The sequence below is a fragment of the Anomalospiza imberbis genome, chromosome 6, assembly GCF_031753505.1.
Source record: "Anomalospiza imberbis isolate Cuckoo-Finch-1a 21T00152 chromosome 6, ASM3175350v1, whole genome shotgun sequence".
NCBI classification, from domain to species: domain Eukaryota; kingdom Metazoa; phylum Chordata; class Aves; order Passeriformes; family Viduidae; genus Anomalospiza; species Anomalospiza imberbis.
Genome location: NC_089686.1, coordinates 55,371,866 through 55,389,640, shown reverse-complemented (window position 1 = coordinate 55,389,640; position 17,775 = coordinate 55,371,866). Strand labels below are relative to the sequence as shown.

Below are 17,775 nucleotides of genomic sequence, written 5' to 3'. Positions count from 1 at the left end.
ATGGCCCAATCATTTCCCTGCACATGACTCTGGATATAGCAGGGAAAGGAAATGCTTGAACTCAATGCCTCATAGTCATTTTCCAATAGTTTAGGAATGGCAGGACAGCCAAGGAAGAAGATAATTCGTGCTCCTGAGGCTACAATGTAGGATGAAATACCCCAATATTTGGGGGAATTCAAATGGCAAATTTCTGCAGCAACCTGACTTCCAAGACAAGAAGAAAGAAATCAAGATTCCCACTCTGAGTTTCCTGGAGATATTCCCAATCAGTTACCACAGGCAGAGGCTGCCTCACTGACCTAGGGATAATCCTGGGCATGACTCAAGTCAGGAGCTACCAAGGGATCCAGAAGTGGAAGTTTGGAGCAGAAGGTTGTACATCTCTCATGAAATATCCTCCTCTGCAGCTTTGTGGCTGCAGAAGACCAGGGAATACTACAGCAAGGAATGCCAGCATCCAGATTCAGCAGCAGGATGGTTTAAAACCCTTGGCTGCTCTTGGAATAGGACGCAGGAACTACCACGAGAAGCTTCTCACGATCCATAGCTGATTCCAAGGATCCCCAGACAGACATCCCCTGATGTCTGTCAGGACCAGAAAGACCTTCCCTCACTTCCCAGCTATCTAATGGGATGTTTTGTTTGGGAATGACATGACCAGAAGGTCTGTTCCCATTCATAATGGAGGGATTCACAATTAATCTCTCCCTGGTTTTGCCCCATGGCCAAGGAAGGTAAACCAGAACAATCCCTGTGAGCAATTTTAGGCTGCAGAATGGTAGAAATCACACCCCAATTCCAATTTCTTTGGAAAAGGAGTTCAAACAACTGGATCAGCTGCTACAGACACCTGCATTTGGTCAAGTATCTCCCTTATTTCCATCTATTCAGTGGGAGTGGGCAGAGAGTAAGGAAATTGCACCCATTTCGTATTAAAATTAGAGCCATGGATAATTCAGTTATAAACCAGAATATCTGGGAGAGCGGCCATCTGTGATTCTAACTTGAATACCAAACTATGTCCCTGAGGAAACACTCAGCTTCTCCAGGCTGCCTTGTCCATTTCACTGGTCCCTAGAGCCTCGCAAGCAGGATCCAGTGTATCCCAGGTGTATCCCAACACCTACCTGAGCAGCCCACCTGGGGGGGAATAAGCAAAGCACTTCAGGGATGGATACTGGGGACGCAGCAGGAAGGACAGGATGGCAGCTGTGCCAGCTCCAAGGGAATGCCCAACCACAATCAGGCCGTAGTGTTTTGTTCCTCTTCCCTAAAAAACATGGAAACAACAAGGAATTGAGGTCAGGCTGGAAATCAAATTTAATTTATCCCCCAGATCTCTCCCTTTCCCCAGTTTTGGGGTCTGTTTCTATATATGAGCACTCCAGATTCCAGCTGAATGGCTCCTTGCTTGCTCCGAGTCACAGAATCATCACGGAATCCTCGAACGGTTTAGGTTGGAAAGGAAGGGAGAGATCATTCCATTCCACCCTCTGCCATGGGCAGGGACACCTTCCACTAGCCCAGGCTGCTCCAAGCCCCATCCAACCCATGTTGGAACACTTCCAGGGATGGGGCAGACACAGCTTTTCTGGGAAACCTGTGCCAGGGCCTCACTGGAGGCTGGAATTCGTTCACTTCTTGAATTCTACATTTGGCCTACTGGGACTTTCCTGAAAGAAAGAAGGTGGGAAGAAAAAGGAAAGGCATGCCAGCTGTTTGAATTATTTAGGATTTGATGGGAGCTTTTTGTCCCTCCTGATAACATCCAAGCCCACACAGAAAGTGTCTCTAAACCTCACTGGATGCTTTTCTCTGGAATATCTGTCCTTGGCAACTGTCAGAAACAGGTCCTGGGCTGGTGGGACCTGGGATGGCACTTATGGACCTAAAGCCAGGAAATATTCCTCCTGAGTAACAGGAACAATTCCCATTTTCCCTTTCGAGGCAGAGAGGAATGAAGCTCCATCCCAAAAAGCTGGATGCTGGTTTATCTCTCCCTCCATCCACCAAATATCCCGAGGCAGCACTTCAGCAACTATTTCCAACATATAAACCAAGGTAAGCTGTTTCCCAACATCTCCCTTGAGTCCTGTGACATCTCCCTGCCACCAGGAATGTGCCCACAGGGACAATCAGCACCACATTCCAAAGAAAATCTCCATAAAAATGGGATTTTAGTTCCTGCTGATTTGGTTTTAATGCTCCCTGTCTTTCACTGCCACCATGTGGGACTTCCTGCCTCAGGAAAAGGAAAATAATCAGGAGCTCTGCAGTATTGGTGCTTCCAAAATAAAAAAGCCTTGCAGGAAGTCTGGATGGGGCTTGGAGCAACCTGATGTTGTGGAATGTTCTCTGCCCATGGCAGGGGGTGGAATGGGACGAGCTTTAAGGTCCCTTCCAACCCAAACCATTCCATGAAATGAGTAACTAGCTGGAAATCCAGGAATTAAAGGAAGAGCTGAGAAATGAATACAACTCAGAGACACAGAGATTCCCTTAAAACCCAGTTTATAATGGCTATCTCATCCTCTGTCCAAAGACAACTCGTACTCACCAAATCCCGCCCAAAAGCTTGGGACAGCACCATCTCCTGCTCCAGCTTCTTCTTGATGTACTCAGCAGACAGCACCATTCCCTGTGGGAAGCAGGAAGACACAGCAGGATGTAAATGGGATCTCAACATCCAGCAGGCAGAAGGTGAGGAAGCTCTGGAATGTCCCTCAGCATGGATCAGCATGGAGGGAGAATTGATTCCCCTCTGCATTTCCCAAGTTTTGGTGTTTAAGGAGTAATGCCAGTTCTTAATCAAGGAACACTCCAAGGGCCTATTTCTGGGCTTTTAGAGGGAAAACTACCCCAAATCCAATTAACTTAAACACAGGATTGTGGATTTAGTACTTAAGGCCAAGGGACCTGGGGCAGAGCAGAGAAACAGACTTGAATATTCTAAATATTGGTGGGTTAAAAGCCAAATTATCCTACTCCAGGTAAATCTGGGAAGGAGTTTTCCATTTTAATCTGGGAATAAAAGTGTGAATCATTCTAATAGAGATAATAATACAAACATCAAAGGGAAAAGTGGCAGCACTAGGAATTAGTTCCTGCCTTCTCCAACCATCAATATTTAGGGAATTTGGCTGTCAGAGGGCACTCACCACAAATTATTAAATGTTTTTATTCCCTAGAAGTCAATGAGAGCTGGAAGATGGGAAAGACCTTATCTGGGTCTAAACATTCCTTGTCTCTGCTGAGGAGTGTTTATCTGTGTGGTGATTCCAAATGTAGTTGATGCAATTCCAAGTGCAGTTATAAACAAGCAACTGGAATTTGGTTTGTTGTATAAATTCCTGATGATGCTACAGTTTAATTCAGTGGGAAGTGAGCCTGAACTCCAAAACATGGAGGGAAATGGGGCAAACCATCTCCTTGGCTGTTTTTCTTTAAATCCCTATCTTAAAATGGTGTAAGTACAATGGGAATGTTATCAGGGGCTCACTCTCCATCTTAAAAATATGAAAGGATTCCTGGCTCCAAAAGCAAAGAAAAAAAAATATAAATAATAATATATAAAGCCTCAGTTATCCTGGAGAGCTGGATTGGGGGTTGGAGTTAAACACAGCAGGATAATAAGAGGGGAAAATCAGGGAAACATCAGAGGGAAATGAGAGGAAGAGCTGAGGGGGAAAATGGTGGAGGGAAAATGAGGGGGTGAGAATTTGGTGGGAAAATTGGGTGGGAAAATCTAAATCAGGGATAAATCAGGAATAAGTCAGGAATAACAGTGCTGACTGTCTTGCATCAATATCACCTCACCAAGCCCCCAGAGATCAAGTTTTATTCCATTCTTATGGAATTTCTTGAATCATTTCAAAGAGGGGCAGAAAGGCATAAGAGAAGCCAGTGAGGAAAAGAAAGCAAAGAACCATGGATTTTTCCAGGTTCTCAGTATCCAAAATGTCTTTGATCCCAATCTGGATACTGGAGAGGGGAAGCAGGACAGTGGAGACCCCACTCCACGGAAATGAGATATATGGGATGCTGCCACCACCAAAAAGCACCACAGTGGTTGTGCCTTATCCCAGCTCCCAGCAGCTCCCCAGCTTCCAGAAGAGTCTCCATTCCCAATCCTAATGAGAAGTGAGCAGCAGGCCACTGATCTAAATTCCCACTGTGTGTTTGGGATTCTATTTTTAGAGAGCATGACCCAAATCCACGGTGATGTCACTGCTGGGATGTTACTCAGCCTCTGAGACATGTTTTTGGTAATTATAACCTAATGGAGACAGGGATTTTAATTATTACAGAATGAGACTGCAAACTTTCATTTAGATTTTCCATTGGAAAAATTCCCTAAAATTCATGGAATCCTGGTTTGGGTTGAAAGGGACCTTAAGGATCATCCCATTCCATGGACAGGGACATGTTCCATTAGCCCAGGTTGCTCCAAGCCCTATCTAACCTGGTCTTGGACACTTCCAGGGATGTAGCATCCGTAAATTCTCTGGGAAACAAATCCAATTTCAAGTTAATAAAACTATTTGGATGGGATGTAGCAGGGATGTAGCACCCATAACGTCTCTGGGAAACAAATCCAATTTCAAGTTAATAAAACTACTTGGGCTTAATTTTGCAAGTTCACACGTAAATAACCGAATGGATCAAGGATTTAGAGAAAGGGTATGGAAATATTCTGCATTGTTTTGCATCCCAAAGGCACAAAACTGCTCAGGGATATTTGAGATTTGGGGGGAAAACCCCCAGAAGGGTCTATTTATGAGAGAAAAATGTTGGAAATTCTCATTAGCGGGATCATGGCTGAGCTTCCAGGACTTTCCAGCAGCTCCTTGTCCTCCTGGTTGGCTCAACACCAGGAAACAAAGCTCTATAACATCCTATTTTCAATAATTTTGTCCTGGGAGTTCAACAATTAAATCTGGATTCACCCCTTTGGCTGAGGATTATATTTAAAATTAACTTTGCTATAAGATCAGTGGACTTTATTGCAAAAATAGTGAAGTTGGATTCTTCTTTGAGTTATAATCCCCCCCTTTTTTTTTTTGCATTCTAATCCCTAAACTTTAGTTCCAGCTCTATTTTTTGATTGAGAATAGCTCAGAGGCCTGATAAATATTTTTTTTTATTGTGACATTGGAGCTGTGGAGTGATAAAAAATTTCATGTAAACATCAAGACTTGGAATTTTAGGATGGCTGACAGACACCCCCAGGGATGGGTGGGACAAAATCAGCAGGAAAACACCCCAAATGAAACAAATCCTGGGAAAGCTCCCATGTAGCCACGTCCTTGTTTCCAAATTAAATGTGTAAGTGAGACACTGGATTTGTTTGGATATTAAACTTGACTCCTGGACATTAAAAATGTATTTAAAATTCCATTATCTCCTTTAGTTTTCCCTCAGGAATCAACAGCACATTATTGTCTGCAGATTAATATTGATAATAATTCCAGAGAAAGTGAATATTTCTCTCCTGGCAGCAATCCCAAAAAAGAAATAACACAAAGGACAAATAAAAGCTCTGTCTGGAACAAAGGGAATAAACTGATAATGTTTCATGGAAGTCACCAGTGGAGGAATATTTTCATATAGAGATCAAAAGCAAAGCAGATTTCTGCAAGGATCTATTCCTGGATTTTCATTGAATCATGGAATTCTGGACTGGTTTGCATTGGAAGGGACCTAAAAGGCCATGCCTGTCCCATGAGCAGGGACACCTTCCACTAATCCAGGTTGCTCCAAGAGCCATCCTCCAAGGTGTCCCAGCCTGTGGCAGGGATTGGAACAGGATCTTTAAAGTCCCTTCCAGCCCAAACCGTCCCAGGATTCCATGATTCTGTTTCCTAAAGCAGAGGGAAGAGGTTTGGTATTCCAGCAGGACACCATGAGGCAAGCTGGAGTTCCCAACTCACGTCTTCCAAGGACTTCCAAGCTCCACATCCCACCTTGAGCAACACCTCATCCCCCCCAGCAGCACTTCGAGCAACTACTCTGTTCCTTCCAACGTTCACTCTGGTTTTCCTTTCTCAACTTGGCACTGCAGCTTTGGAAGCTGCCAATTTCCTGATCATCTTAAAAACTCAGCACATTGTTTCTTTGCCAGACAGGGGCAAAGGTCAGCTCTGGAATAAATGGATTTAGCCAGCCCAGAGCTGCTCACAGACACAGAGCACCCATCTAATTTAACGGATCCGAGTCCTGCCAGTATCCTTTGAGGACATTCCCATCACAGCAGAATTTTAAGCACATTCTCAGGCTTTGATTGAAAATTCCTTAAAGGTTGTTGGAAGAAAAAGTCATTTGAGTGGCTCCAGGAATTTCATTGTGGGTCTCCACGATGCCTTTCCAAATTTGGAATTCTCTAATTGTACGGAGTTTTTAATTACACGCCCAGTGATTTTAACTGCTCCCACTAATTATTTAACACCTGAAAGCCCTTTCTGTAACTTCTTTTTCAAGTAATTAAGACTATTCAGGGGTTTATAATTTAAAAGTGAAATAATTTTAAAAATCCACAGGGTTTTGTTTGGTTTTGGGTTGGTTTGGGATCGTTTTCCCTTTGTATTCCCCACCTTGTGCCCCAGCCATGTTCCATGGTGCCCCTCAACCGGCAGGCGCTCCGCATCCCCCGTCAGATCCGTCAGGGCATCCTGGAAGAAAAGCAGTCACCTTGCTTCAGGTGAGTCAAATCCAAGTCAGGATTCCAAACTGGGAAGGGCTCCAAGTCCTTGGAATATCCACCAAGGAGGCCACTGCATATCCCACTTACTTTTGGGGACAGAGTTCCCCGGATGCTGATGACCACCTTCTTCTTGTCGTGGTCCACAGCCACGTAGAAAGGGGTTTCATAAACCTGGAAGAGATCAGGAGAGACATTCCTGTTGGATTATCCTCGGGCAAAAGGAGGCAGAGTGCGTGACAGGATTTGTGTGCAAATAACAGAATTTTTTGATGGAAATGGAAGAGAAAAAGGCTTCATTTCCCTTCTTTGTCCCACTACAGTCGGAAGCGGGTGAATCCCCTTGGGAAGGGGGTCTGGGATTGTCCTTACAGCATCGTGGCAGGAAGTGTAGACGATGTCCACGGAGGTCATGTTCTCGTCCAGGAAGTGGCGCCGGATGGCGATGGCATTGCAGCCACAGCAATTGTCCTCCTCGATGGTGACGCCAGGCGCGTAGCGCGGGCGCGACGGACACAGGCAGCAACATCTGCAGGGAGGAAGCACGGCTTTGAGGGAAAAAGGCTGGATTTAGAGTGGCATTCCTAGAGGAAAGGGAAAGGCGGACCCTCCAAACCTCATCCCAATGGCAGCAAGTGCCAAGTGAAAGATAAAGCCATGAAACAGCCTCAAAATCTGGGATCAGGTGCAGTTTTCCCTTTGAGCACCAGAGAGAGCTACAATGCAGCCAGTCCCCAAGGAATCCAAGGATTGTGGGGTGGGATGGCTCCTCAAAGGATACTATCCTTGGAAGCGCAGTTTTCCAGTGCTTCAATGTGGAAAAGCCAACACGGACCGAGCTCCAGATTTATTTATAGGAAAAAAACGGGTTTAGAATAATCTCAAAATAAAAAGAGAAGCACAGGTTGATTTTCCTTCTTTCTCTCTCACAAATAAAAGTATTCCCAAGGAATCACATTCCTCCCAATAAGGCAAGGGAATGCCAAAAGCTCATTCCCAAATTGAATCCGGTGACAGAATTCTGGCAGCTGGAAACAAACCCTTGCACCAGGGCAAAAATTCTGAGTTGGAAAACTCCAATTAATCTGAGGGAGCACAGCCCAAGCCAGGCAAATTTTGGAGGTCTTTTAATCAGGACCCAAATGTCAACTCCCTGATTTTTGAGCTCCAAGAAGCTCTTTTTGGACTTGGTGTTGTGCCAGGTGAGTTGTCTCCGCTGGCTGTTCGATGCTCCAGAGAGGATGGAGCAGAGGACAGGCTGGTTTATGTACTAGGAACTGGAAGGGATTCAGAAAGCCTTTGGAATATGAAACCCAGAGAGATGGAAAGAAAAAACACAAAGAGGAAAAGGCCGAAAAGAAATCGAGCAGGGACGAAACACCAAGGGGATGAAATAAATGTGGGGAAAAACAAAGGATGTTCCTAAATGTGGGAAAATCAGGCAGGATAAAAAAGGAAGAGGGTGGACACTCACGAGCAGGATCTGGCCAGGCGGCAGAGTCCACATGTGGGCTTCCTCATGAGGTAAATGGGCCATCCATAGGCAGCCAAGGCGAAGAGCATGTAGTAACACACCTCCCGGTACCGCTGCATCTCTTGCTGGAAGACACGGGACTCGCTGAGCCTGGAATCTCTTGGAATTCCCCCCCCATTCCCTTTTTCCATAGTCAGGCACGTGCCGAGCGCCAGCCCCCTCTCCCAGCTGTGCTGCGGTGACTGAGGAGAGCGAGGTAGGGATGCCAGGCAAGAGCCACCCCCTCCCAAAGATTTCTCTGCCTGATTTCCTGAGGAATTCTCAGGGTATCCCACCATGCTGCCAAGGAAGCTGCTTCCTGCAGATTTGGAAATGAGCTCCCTAAATATCCCCTTTCCAGCAGGCCAGAGGATGCCTGGAGAGGGCCAGAAAGCCAATTTAGGGTCATGTGAAGCAGTTGCATCCTATAAAAGCTCAGTTATTCTGGAGAGCTGGATCAGGGGTTGGACTTAAACACAGCAGAATAATCAGCGGGGAAAATCAGGGAAACATCAGGGAGAAATTGGAGGTAAATTGGAGGAAGAGCTGAAGGGGAAAATGGCAGGGGGATAATGAAGAGGTGGAAATTTGGTGGGAAAATGAGGTGGGAAAATTGGGCAGGAAAATCAAAATCAGGGATAAATCAAAATCAGGGATAAATCAAAATCAGGGATAAATCAAAATCAGGGATAAATCAAAATCAGGGATAAATCAGACAAATCTAAATCAGAGATAAATTAGGGATAAACCAAAATCAGAGATTAATCAAAATCTGGAATAAATCAGGGATAACAGTGCTGACTCTCTTGCAGCAACGTCACGTCATCAAGCTTCCAGAGATGAAATTTTATTCCATTCCCATGGAATTCCTTGGATTATTTCAAAGAGGGGCAGAAAGGCATAAGAGAAGCCAGTGAGGAAAAGAAAACAAGGATCATAGGTGGGTTTGGAGGATCCCACATCCCAGGGACTTACCGCATTCTTCAGATCCAGGTATTTGGTGTTCCTGGTCACTGGCATTCCAGACAGGAAAGCTAAAATGTCATTGTTTGCCTGGAAGCCACAAATACACAGGAAAATTCTGTGTGACAGCAAGACAAAAATCCACTCTCAAATATCCCAACTAGGCCCCTCAAATACTTCCAATGCTTTTATTCCTGATTTTATGCCTGATTTGAATCCCAACTCAAGGGGGGAAAAATTATTAAAATAAATCAATTTCCTACTGGGCTGGCAATCTGCAAAGCTCAACAGCAGCTTGGAAAAATGTGAAATTTTCCTGAATCCCAAATCAAGGGAAAAACTCTAATAAAATAAATCCATTTCCTACTGGCTTGACAATCTGCAAACCTCAGTAGCGGCTTGGAAATTTAGGAATTCTTCCCCCTGCAGATTGCTGCAGTCTTCTCCATATCTTTGTACAGTGGGAATAATCTTCCCATTCATTTCCAAGTACCTACAACCCCCTTGGAGGCCCTTTTGGGATCAAGAGCTCCTCCTGTATCACCTGTCTGGAGAGGGTCAATCCAGACTCCAGACTTGACTCCGCACCAGCTGATCCCTTTGAGAGGGAAAAACTTGGGAAAAGCTGCTGAAGTCGCCATTATTTTTCTCTCCCACCTCAGCGAGTGAGAACAGCCCAGAAATGAGCTGGGCAGCTGGGAAGAGATTCCCAGGTTTTCCCACCTCATCCAGCACGGCGTTGCGCTTGGCCCGCTGCCGCTGCCGCAGGAGAACCAGCCCCGCAATGATGTCAGAGGGGACGATGTCCAGGTCTCGGAAAAATTCCGCAAAAAGGTAGGCGATCTCGGAGTAGGCGTCCTGCAAAATCCAGGGAGAGAGGGGTTGGAGGAAGAGGAGGAGTTGGGGTGTGGGAAGCCTCAAAACAGGACACAAAGTGAGAAGTGGACTCGTTTCTGGAGCTCAGCCTCCGAAACAGCCACAAGATTCCTGCAGGGAGTGCCAGATCTGGATTAATCACATGATTATTGTGTCTTGTTTATTTTCCACAGTCCCACTCGGGGGCTGGATTTGTGCTGTGTGTGGGCACCTCGACATCCAAACAGCTCGCACAGGACAAAGGGAGGGAAAGGGAATGGTTTTGGCTTTCTCTATTAAACAAAACAGAGAAAATGTGATGAAAACCAAGCAAATCCAAATCCAGTGCTACCTCAGAGTCATCCTTTCTCCTCTAAAGCAGAATAAAGGCCATTCCATGAGGAAAAACCACTAATTTTGTCCTATGTAAGAGTCTCTTCAACTCTAGCTTTGTCCTGGGATCCTTTTTCCCATATTCATCCCAGACTTGAGATACTCTTGCCCAAACTTAACTCAAACCTGGGAACCATTCCCCAAATTTACCCCAGACCTGAGACCCTTTTGCCCACATTTGACTTACCTGTACTGATTCCAGACCTGGGATCCTTCTGCCCAAATTTATCCCAGGCCTGGGATACTTTTGCCCATATTGCCAGGCTTTTCCAGGTTTACTTTGGATGACAACCAAGCAAAAAGGCATGAAAAGTAAAAACTGAGACACCGAATGCAGAATTCCCAGGAATGAAGGTGACCAAACCCAAAAAAGGAGGGACAGAAATGGAAGTGACCTGAGAGGGTCAAGCAAAGGCTCTGGAACAGAGGGACAAAGATATTTTGAGGAAAAATGTCCTTTTCCCACTTTTTGCTCTGTGCTACAGGAGGAAAAAAACAAACAAACAAACAAACAAAAAAAAAAACACCAAAAAAAAAAAGACCTTACAGGAGAATATTTTGGGAGGCTGGAGAGGGGCTGGAATGTGGGTCAGTGCTGACCTGTCCTTACTCCAGCCTAAAGACAAGGATGATCCAGAGGCTGGAGCAACAACACGTGGAGCTGTACCACCAATGGTCCATCTTTGACTCCTGCCATCCAAAACTTTTCCTACAAGGTTGATCCCAGCCTTACCTGAACCTTTATCCTGTGTTTTCATAGTATCCTTTATCCACCACCAAAACCCACAAGACTGGAGTGCTGTGGAAACCCTGAGCACTCCAGGACAGGATTTCTCCTCTCCCTTCTTTGACCATCAAGACAGTAAATCCCTTCTCTTCCCTGCAGGAATGACCTACATCCTTTTATCCCTGCCAAACTCCTGGCGTGTGGGATGACTTTCTGTCATTTTTCACTTCCCTACAAAAGCCAGTTAAATCCCCATTAAGAACTGGGGCTCCAGGTGCCAACTCTCGGTGCCAGCAGTGCCTTTGGAAAGCCAACGGCATTCCAACTGCAGTATCCTTGAAATCCTGACCTCATCAATCCTAGCATGGCTCCTGTGAGCTCACAAGAAATGCCAAGAGCCTCCAAAGGAAACAGGACAAACACCCATTAATCCAAAGTGGCAGCTACAGCCCTGGATGCCCTGACAAAAAAAAGCCCTGATGGAAGTTCAATGCATATTTTCCGCTCCAAAGGAACAGCTTTTTGTGGGAACACCTGACATTATTCCTGTTTGTCCACCTGGAGTGCTCTGCTACAGACCCTGAAATCTCTGAGGCTTCAGACTTCACTCCAGATCCTTTCCCCAAACCCATGTCCATCCCATAAAACACTTTTCCGGCCCAGAGGACAATGATCCTCCGCTGTTACTTTTTTTTCTTTCCATGGAGTCTGGGATAGGCAGCAATGGATTCGTTTCTGATCCATTACGTGCTCATTCATTCCACACGCTGCCATGCCAGGACACAACATCAGGGCTTGTTCCTTCAGAGAAAAGAGGCTGGAAATTGCTCAAAAGCTGGATGTAAAGTGGAAATTCAACAGCACAAGGAATGTGAGGCATTTGGAATCCACTTTTATTCCAAGCTTAAAAAAAAAAAAAAGAGAAACAGTCACTGAAGAATGGAAAGTTTGTTAAAAAGAACTCAAAATATTCTGAATACTTTGCAATCCTGAATAAAATGGGAGTTGTTCAGGGTATTCAGGTGTCTGTCAGGGCTCTCTCTCCCAGGATGCCACATCCATGCTGTGCCCTCAGGACAGAAGTCTCCAGCACCTGGGCAAGGTGACCTGGATGGGCTCTAAGGGAGAAGGGAAGCACCTCTGCTCTGCAGCACCAAGGAAAAGCTGCTGTGGGAGCTGCCAGGGCACAAAGCTCCTTTGGTCTCTGTTTTCCAGATGGATTTCCAGATCGATCTCCCCAGCAAAGAAGCTGGGAGCTGGCAGGCCTGGGCTTGAACTTCCCAGAAGGATATTCTCAGGGAACATGGTGGCATTTCAGCCAGGGAAAGGGATCCTGGGAGGGGCAGCATTCCGGGACATGGTGCTGGATTTCTGCACAAGGCCTGTGACAATTCCTGCAGCCTTCCACACTCTGGAAGCTGCACCAGTGGATAATTCCACAGCACTCCCTAAGAAATGCTGTTAATCCAATTCATCACCTGGGAAGAACAAACATTCACCTGACTCTCCTTTATTTTTCCACTTTCCATTTGGAGATATCAATCCCAGTCTCATTTCTCTTCCTCTCCACGTTCACATCCCTTCCAATGTGCTCCTTTTCCTGCTGCATCCTTTTGGAGCACGAACTCTGGGCTATATTTAGTGAGGACACGGCGGCTGTGGTTGGTCCCTTGGTGTTTTCCCTGTCATTTTCCGTGCCCTTCTAACTGGAGTTAAACGTCTGGGTGGATTTTTTTGGCCACTGCTGGTTTTGTTGGAATGTCCTTGATAAATCCCAGCTTTTTCCCTGAGAGGTTGTAACTAATTCAGAGCTCAGTGTCTGCAAGTACACAAATCTCCTGATTTTTATGGCTTTCTCCTCCCTTTGGGAACAATTCCTTGGTTCTGCTGGTTCCTTCAGGAGTCCTCAACTCCTCAGAATTTTAGCCTAATTAGTTAAATCAAAAGCAGATTTTTCCAGTGCCAAAGTTTGACTTGCCTCTCCAGCAGGTTCTCAGGAATGCTGGTGAATCCCACCCTCAGGCACAAACCTGCTCCTAGTGATTCTAAGGAGAATGGAATGATAACTTTTGCGGAAGGAATTTCAAGGCCTTTTTTACCCTTCCCTGCTAGAGAACAGCAATGGAAAATCCCAATGGCAGCACATGAAAATTCCCTGTGATCTTCACGTGGATCTATGGATTAGACAGTTTTTCATTGTCAGGAGATCCAGAAGGATTTTGGTGATTCTTTCAGGTTTTGTTTTCCCATTTCCAAATTCTCCTCCTTAAGGGTGTAAGACTGATGGAAATAACAGAAGAAAGTGCTCAGGAAGGGGCTGATAAAAGGAAATGGGAGCTGCCCAGGAAGCGCTGCCAAATGTGATCCTAACCTGAGGGAAAACAGGGATTTCTCCCACTGATATTGTGATTCCCAGCAGGAGATTTTTGGTACCCACCGACTGGGAGTCCTTTGTCCGTGTGCAGCAAAGGAACACTTTGAGCCTGCGTGTCCAGCTGCTGGCTTGTCCCTCTTCCAGGCGGTGTCTGGGAATAAAGGGGAGAACAGGAATGTGAGGAGAGGCAGAACACAGCATAGGATCCAACACGGAGTGGCACAGCCTGTGCTGTACCTGGAAAAATGGGATAAGGTTCCCCCAATCCTCCTTTCCCCCAGGCTGAGCCCTCTCAGCTCTCTCAGCCAACCCCTGGTGCTCCAGCTCCTGCCTCAGCTCCATTGCCTTCCCTGGATATGCTCCAGAGAAGTGTGAATCCACAGGACCAAGCACTGTGTTTGGATACCTGGTGTCCTGCCTGAATGGGATGCATGGAATGAAGCTCCTGTTGCAATTTGGCAGCTGCTCCACGTGCCAGGATGTGCAAACACTCAGAAGGGAAAAGTTACCTCAGGATGAGGGAGTGGGAATGGCACAAGAGACCCTAAGCATTTCAGACATGCAATTTTTCCTAGTCACAGAATCATGGAATGCTTTGGGTTGGAAGGAACTTTTAGGATCATTGTGTTCCACCCCCTGCCATGGAAGTAGGGACTGATTCTGTGCCAGAGTGCCAAGATCCCTGAAGTCCACAGCTCCCCGCTTTTTTCAGAGAAACACAGATTCAGTCCAGGTCAGAGCAATCCAAAATAAAACACCACTCCATTTTCTGGCAGGGTATCCCATCAGGATAAGCCCAAGCCCAGAAAGTGGGTTACACCTGGAATGAAAAGATGCTGGCAAAGGAATATTTGATTGAAATGGAAGGAGCAGATCCCGCAGGGATCCATCAGCTCCTGCCTGAGTATCTGAAAACAGCTCTCCATAACCTTTCAGAAGAGGAATGGGAATGGGAATATGAGTGGCAGCAGGGCTTTGCTCCACCAGATTCCAAAGAATTCCAGAATTTCCCTAGTGGGTTTCAACAACCAAGTGCACTCTGAGCTGTTTTCGCTCCATCTTCTCCCAAATTCTTTCTTCCTAACACCAAACTTCCACACGTTCAGTAGGAGCTCCAAAGCTCCTTGAAAAAGTCTTGGCACAGAAAGCCAAGCCTTTTATTGGGTTGTTTCTTTTTCCCAGCCCACACACACCACGATGCCACTGGGAAAGGAAAACTACCATGGGACACAATCCAGCCAGGCAGAGAACTTCCTCATCTATTCCTTGGAAAGGATTTCTTTCAGCAAGAGGGAGAAGTTGGGAATGTATCATTTGGAAACAATTGTTTGAGCAGTGAACAGTCACATTTGATGTTTGTTTTTCACATCATAGCCCACAGCGTTTGCTTGTTAACAGCTGTTAACATTCCCCTTCCAGAGGGAAAATCCATGAACAGCAGGAACAAGCTCTCCATAAATGCTGCAGGCCTGGAGGGAAAAACCCGGCCAAGGGAGAAAGGCCTTCACTCAGCTTTCTGGGATCTCAAAATTCCCCACAGAGGAGACAATTTTGGGGTTGGCTTGAATTTGCTTGTGCAAGCTGTGGAGCTCAGATTTGCTTTGGAAAAATCATCACAGAATTCTGGAATGGTTTGGGATGGAAGGGACCACAGAGCTCATCCAGTTCCACGCTGTGCCATGGGCAGGGACAGCTCCCACTGTTCCAGATTGCTCCAAGCCCCATCCAGCCTTGAACATTTCCAGGGATGGAGTAGCCACAGCTGCTCTGGGAAAACTATTCCAGTGCCTCACCACTCTCACAGGGAAGAATTTTTTCCTTGGATGCAGTACTACATCCACAGTATCATCCTTCTTATTTTCCTGAGAATGTCCTGATTCCAAGGAGCAATCACCATGCTAGGCACTAATTTCAAATATTCCAGGCCACTGTACCATATTGGAAAGGTCAGGAGGAATGTCTGGCATTCCACAAAAAAAAATTCAGGCTCCTTCCCACAGAACTTGATGCACTATCCTTAGAAAAGCCTAGTTTTCCCTCAAAAGGGACCTCATTCCAAGTCATCGTAATACAGAAAATACACAAACCCAGTGAAAAATGGGAAATTTACAGAATGGTTTTTGAAAGCCTCATTTTTTATCCCTTGGATCCTGATGCCCTCCAGAACCACATTCCTCAAGGACAGTCACATATCAAAGGAAACAAAGCCTGTTTGTGTTGTCCCCTACTGGAAAAAGTCCTTCAGAAAAAGCTTTGCTTGGTGAAAAAAAGCCTTTTCTCTCCCCATCTGGGGAGCTCCAAGATGAATCAATTCTTAATTAAAAGATCTGACTGCCAACACAAATGGAATTGTTCCTTGGCCAAGACTAAATAGGAGAAACCTCAAGGCAAAAGGTTGCATTTTGGAGAGGAAAATAAAGGAAGAAAGGGGATTTGGAAGGAGATGCTGCCTCGAAGTAAGGAAAATTTAAGCACACACTCACTGTTTCCACAGAAAACACTGCTATGGGATATGGACAAACAGGTTGTTGTGGTCAGCAGGGTCCATGAGGATCCACAAATCCAGCAATTAAGGCAGAATCCACCTGGATTCTGCATGGCTTTGCCTCCTTTGGATGTAGGTGCCCACACACAGCACCTGACAGGGAGCTGCATCCTCCCAAAATCCCCTTCAGCAGAGCAAAATGGTCCCTGCAGCAAGGCAAGGAGAAGGGCAAGATCCCAAAAAAGCAGGATACCCTTCCAGAAACCTTGCCCTGGGAAGCTGTGGTTGCCTCATCCCTGGAAGTGTTCCAGGACAGCTTGGACAGAGCTTGGAACAACCTGGTATAGTGGAAGGTGTCCCTGCCCATGGCTTAAAGGGCTTTAAGATCCCTTCCAGCCCAAACCATCCTGGAATTCCCTGGCTTGAGGAGGATTTTGGGTGCCTGTAGCCATGAGGACACAGCATTGGTAACGCTGAAACCCTCCAGTGGTTCTTTCCTTAAATCTTTGTGTCCTTGAATAGAAGGGAAATTCAGTCTGCTGTGAAGACAAGCTGGGGGAGCTGGGAATGCTCAGTCTGGACAAGAGAAGGCTCCAGAGAGATCTTAAAGTGCCTAAAGTGGATCCAAGAGAGCTGGAGAGGGACTTTGGACGAAGGGCTAGAGGGACAGGACAATGGGAAATGGCTTCCCATTGACAGAGAGAGGGCAGGGACAGATGGGACATTGGGAAGAGACACTTCCCTGTGAGAGTGGTGAGGCCCTGGAACAGATTTCCCAGAGAAACTGTGGATGCCCCATCCCTGGAAGCATCCAAGGCCAGGCTGGAGCTACCTTGTCTAGTGGAAGGCATCCCTGCACATGACAGGGGGTTGGAATTCAATGACCTTTAAGGTCCCTTGCACCCAAGGCACCCCAGAATTCTGGGATCCCATGGAATGCTGCCTTACCTGAGGTTGTAGGTCCTTAGGTTGCGCTGCCGGCGCTTGGTGGCACGGAGCTTGACGAAGGTGCGTCCCGTGGGATCGAAGACACACAGCACAGTGATGCACACACTCAGGATCACCACCCAGTTGCACACCACCATTCCTGGGAGAAAAAAAAAAAAAAAAAAAAAACAGGAGTCACGTGCTCTGGCCTTTACTTCCCACCCCAAACTCCCACAGCAAAAGGAAATCCTCTGGAAAGGCTTTTAAGCCACAGCTGGATGAGTCTTCCGGCTGTTTTATGGGGCCATTAAATGCTCCCTGAGTATCTGGGACTGCACCATTAACATCATCCCCACCAGGAGACTGGGAAAGGCTTCCAGGAAAACAGTAAAACCATTCTGAAGGGAAAAAGCGGAATTTACAGACTGCCCTTCCCTGGGAACACGGATCCCTGCCTGAGTGCCGGCAGCACGGGCGGATGAATGGAACGACTGTTCCGAGTAATAAACAGGAAAACAAGCCCCACATTGACAGCTCCCATCCACTGCACAGAGTCAATCGGCACAGGCGGGAATGAAGGATGCCCGCCAATCCGTCGGAATGCTCCCAGGCCACATTCCAGCTCCGTACCTAGGGTGACACTCTTGGCTGTGATGTCGTTGCAGGAGGTGTAGTACTGTGTCAGCCACACGATGCCCACGATGGCGTACACAAACTCAATCACCAGGATCGCTGGAAAAAAAGGGAACAGCACAGATGACAGCAGCCTTTTTTTCCCTAAGGATGCTCTCCTCTCCCCATTTTCTCACAAGGAATAGGTATAAAAACGCTTTGGAAG

General features: G+C 46.4%; 1 protein-coding gene across 1 annotated transcript in view; it reads right to left on the bottom strand.

Moving 5' to 3' along the window:
• Positions 1–17,775, bottom strand: part of DAGLA (diacylglycerol lipase alpha) — a 54,345-nt gene that overhangs the window by 9,083 nt on the left and 27,487 nt on the right. The window contains exons 5-15 of the mRNA XM_068194434.1: positions 17,568–17,669; positions 16,959–17,097; positions 13,589–13,676; positions 9,900–10,034; positions 9,189–9,266; positions 8,175–8,299; positions 7,073–7,229; positions 6,791–6,874; positions 6,594–6,671; positions 2,561–2,641; positions 1,131–1,273 (exon numbers count right to left, since the gene is read on the bottom strand). Of these exons, the coding sequence (XP_068050535.1) occupies positions 1,131–1,273; positions 2,561–2,641; positions 6,594–6,671; positions 6,791–6,874; positions 7,073–7,229; positions 8,175–8,299; positions 9,189–9,266; positions 9,900–10,034; positions 13,589–13,676; positions 16,959–17,097; positions 17,568–17,669 (1,210 nt within the window). The remainder of the gene's footprint in view (positions 1–1,130; positions 1,274–2,560; positions 2,642–6,593; positions 6,672–6,790; positions 6,875–7,072; positions 7,230–8,174; positions 8,300–9,188; positions 9,267–9,899; positions 10,035–13,588; positions 13,677–16,958; positions 17,098–17,567; positions 17,670–17,775) is intronic.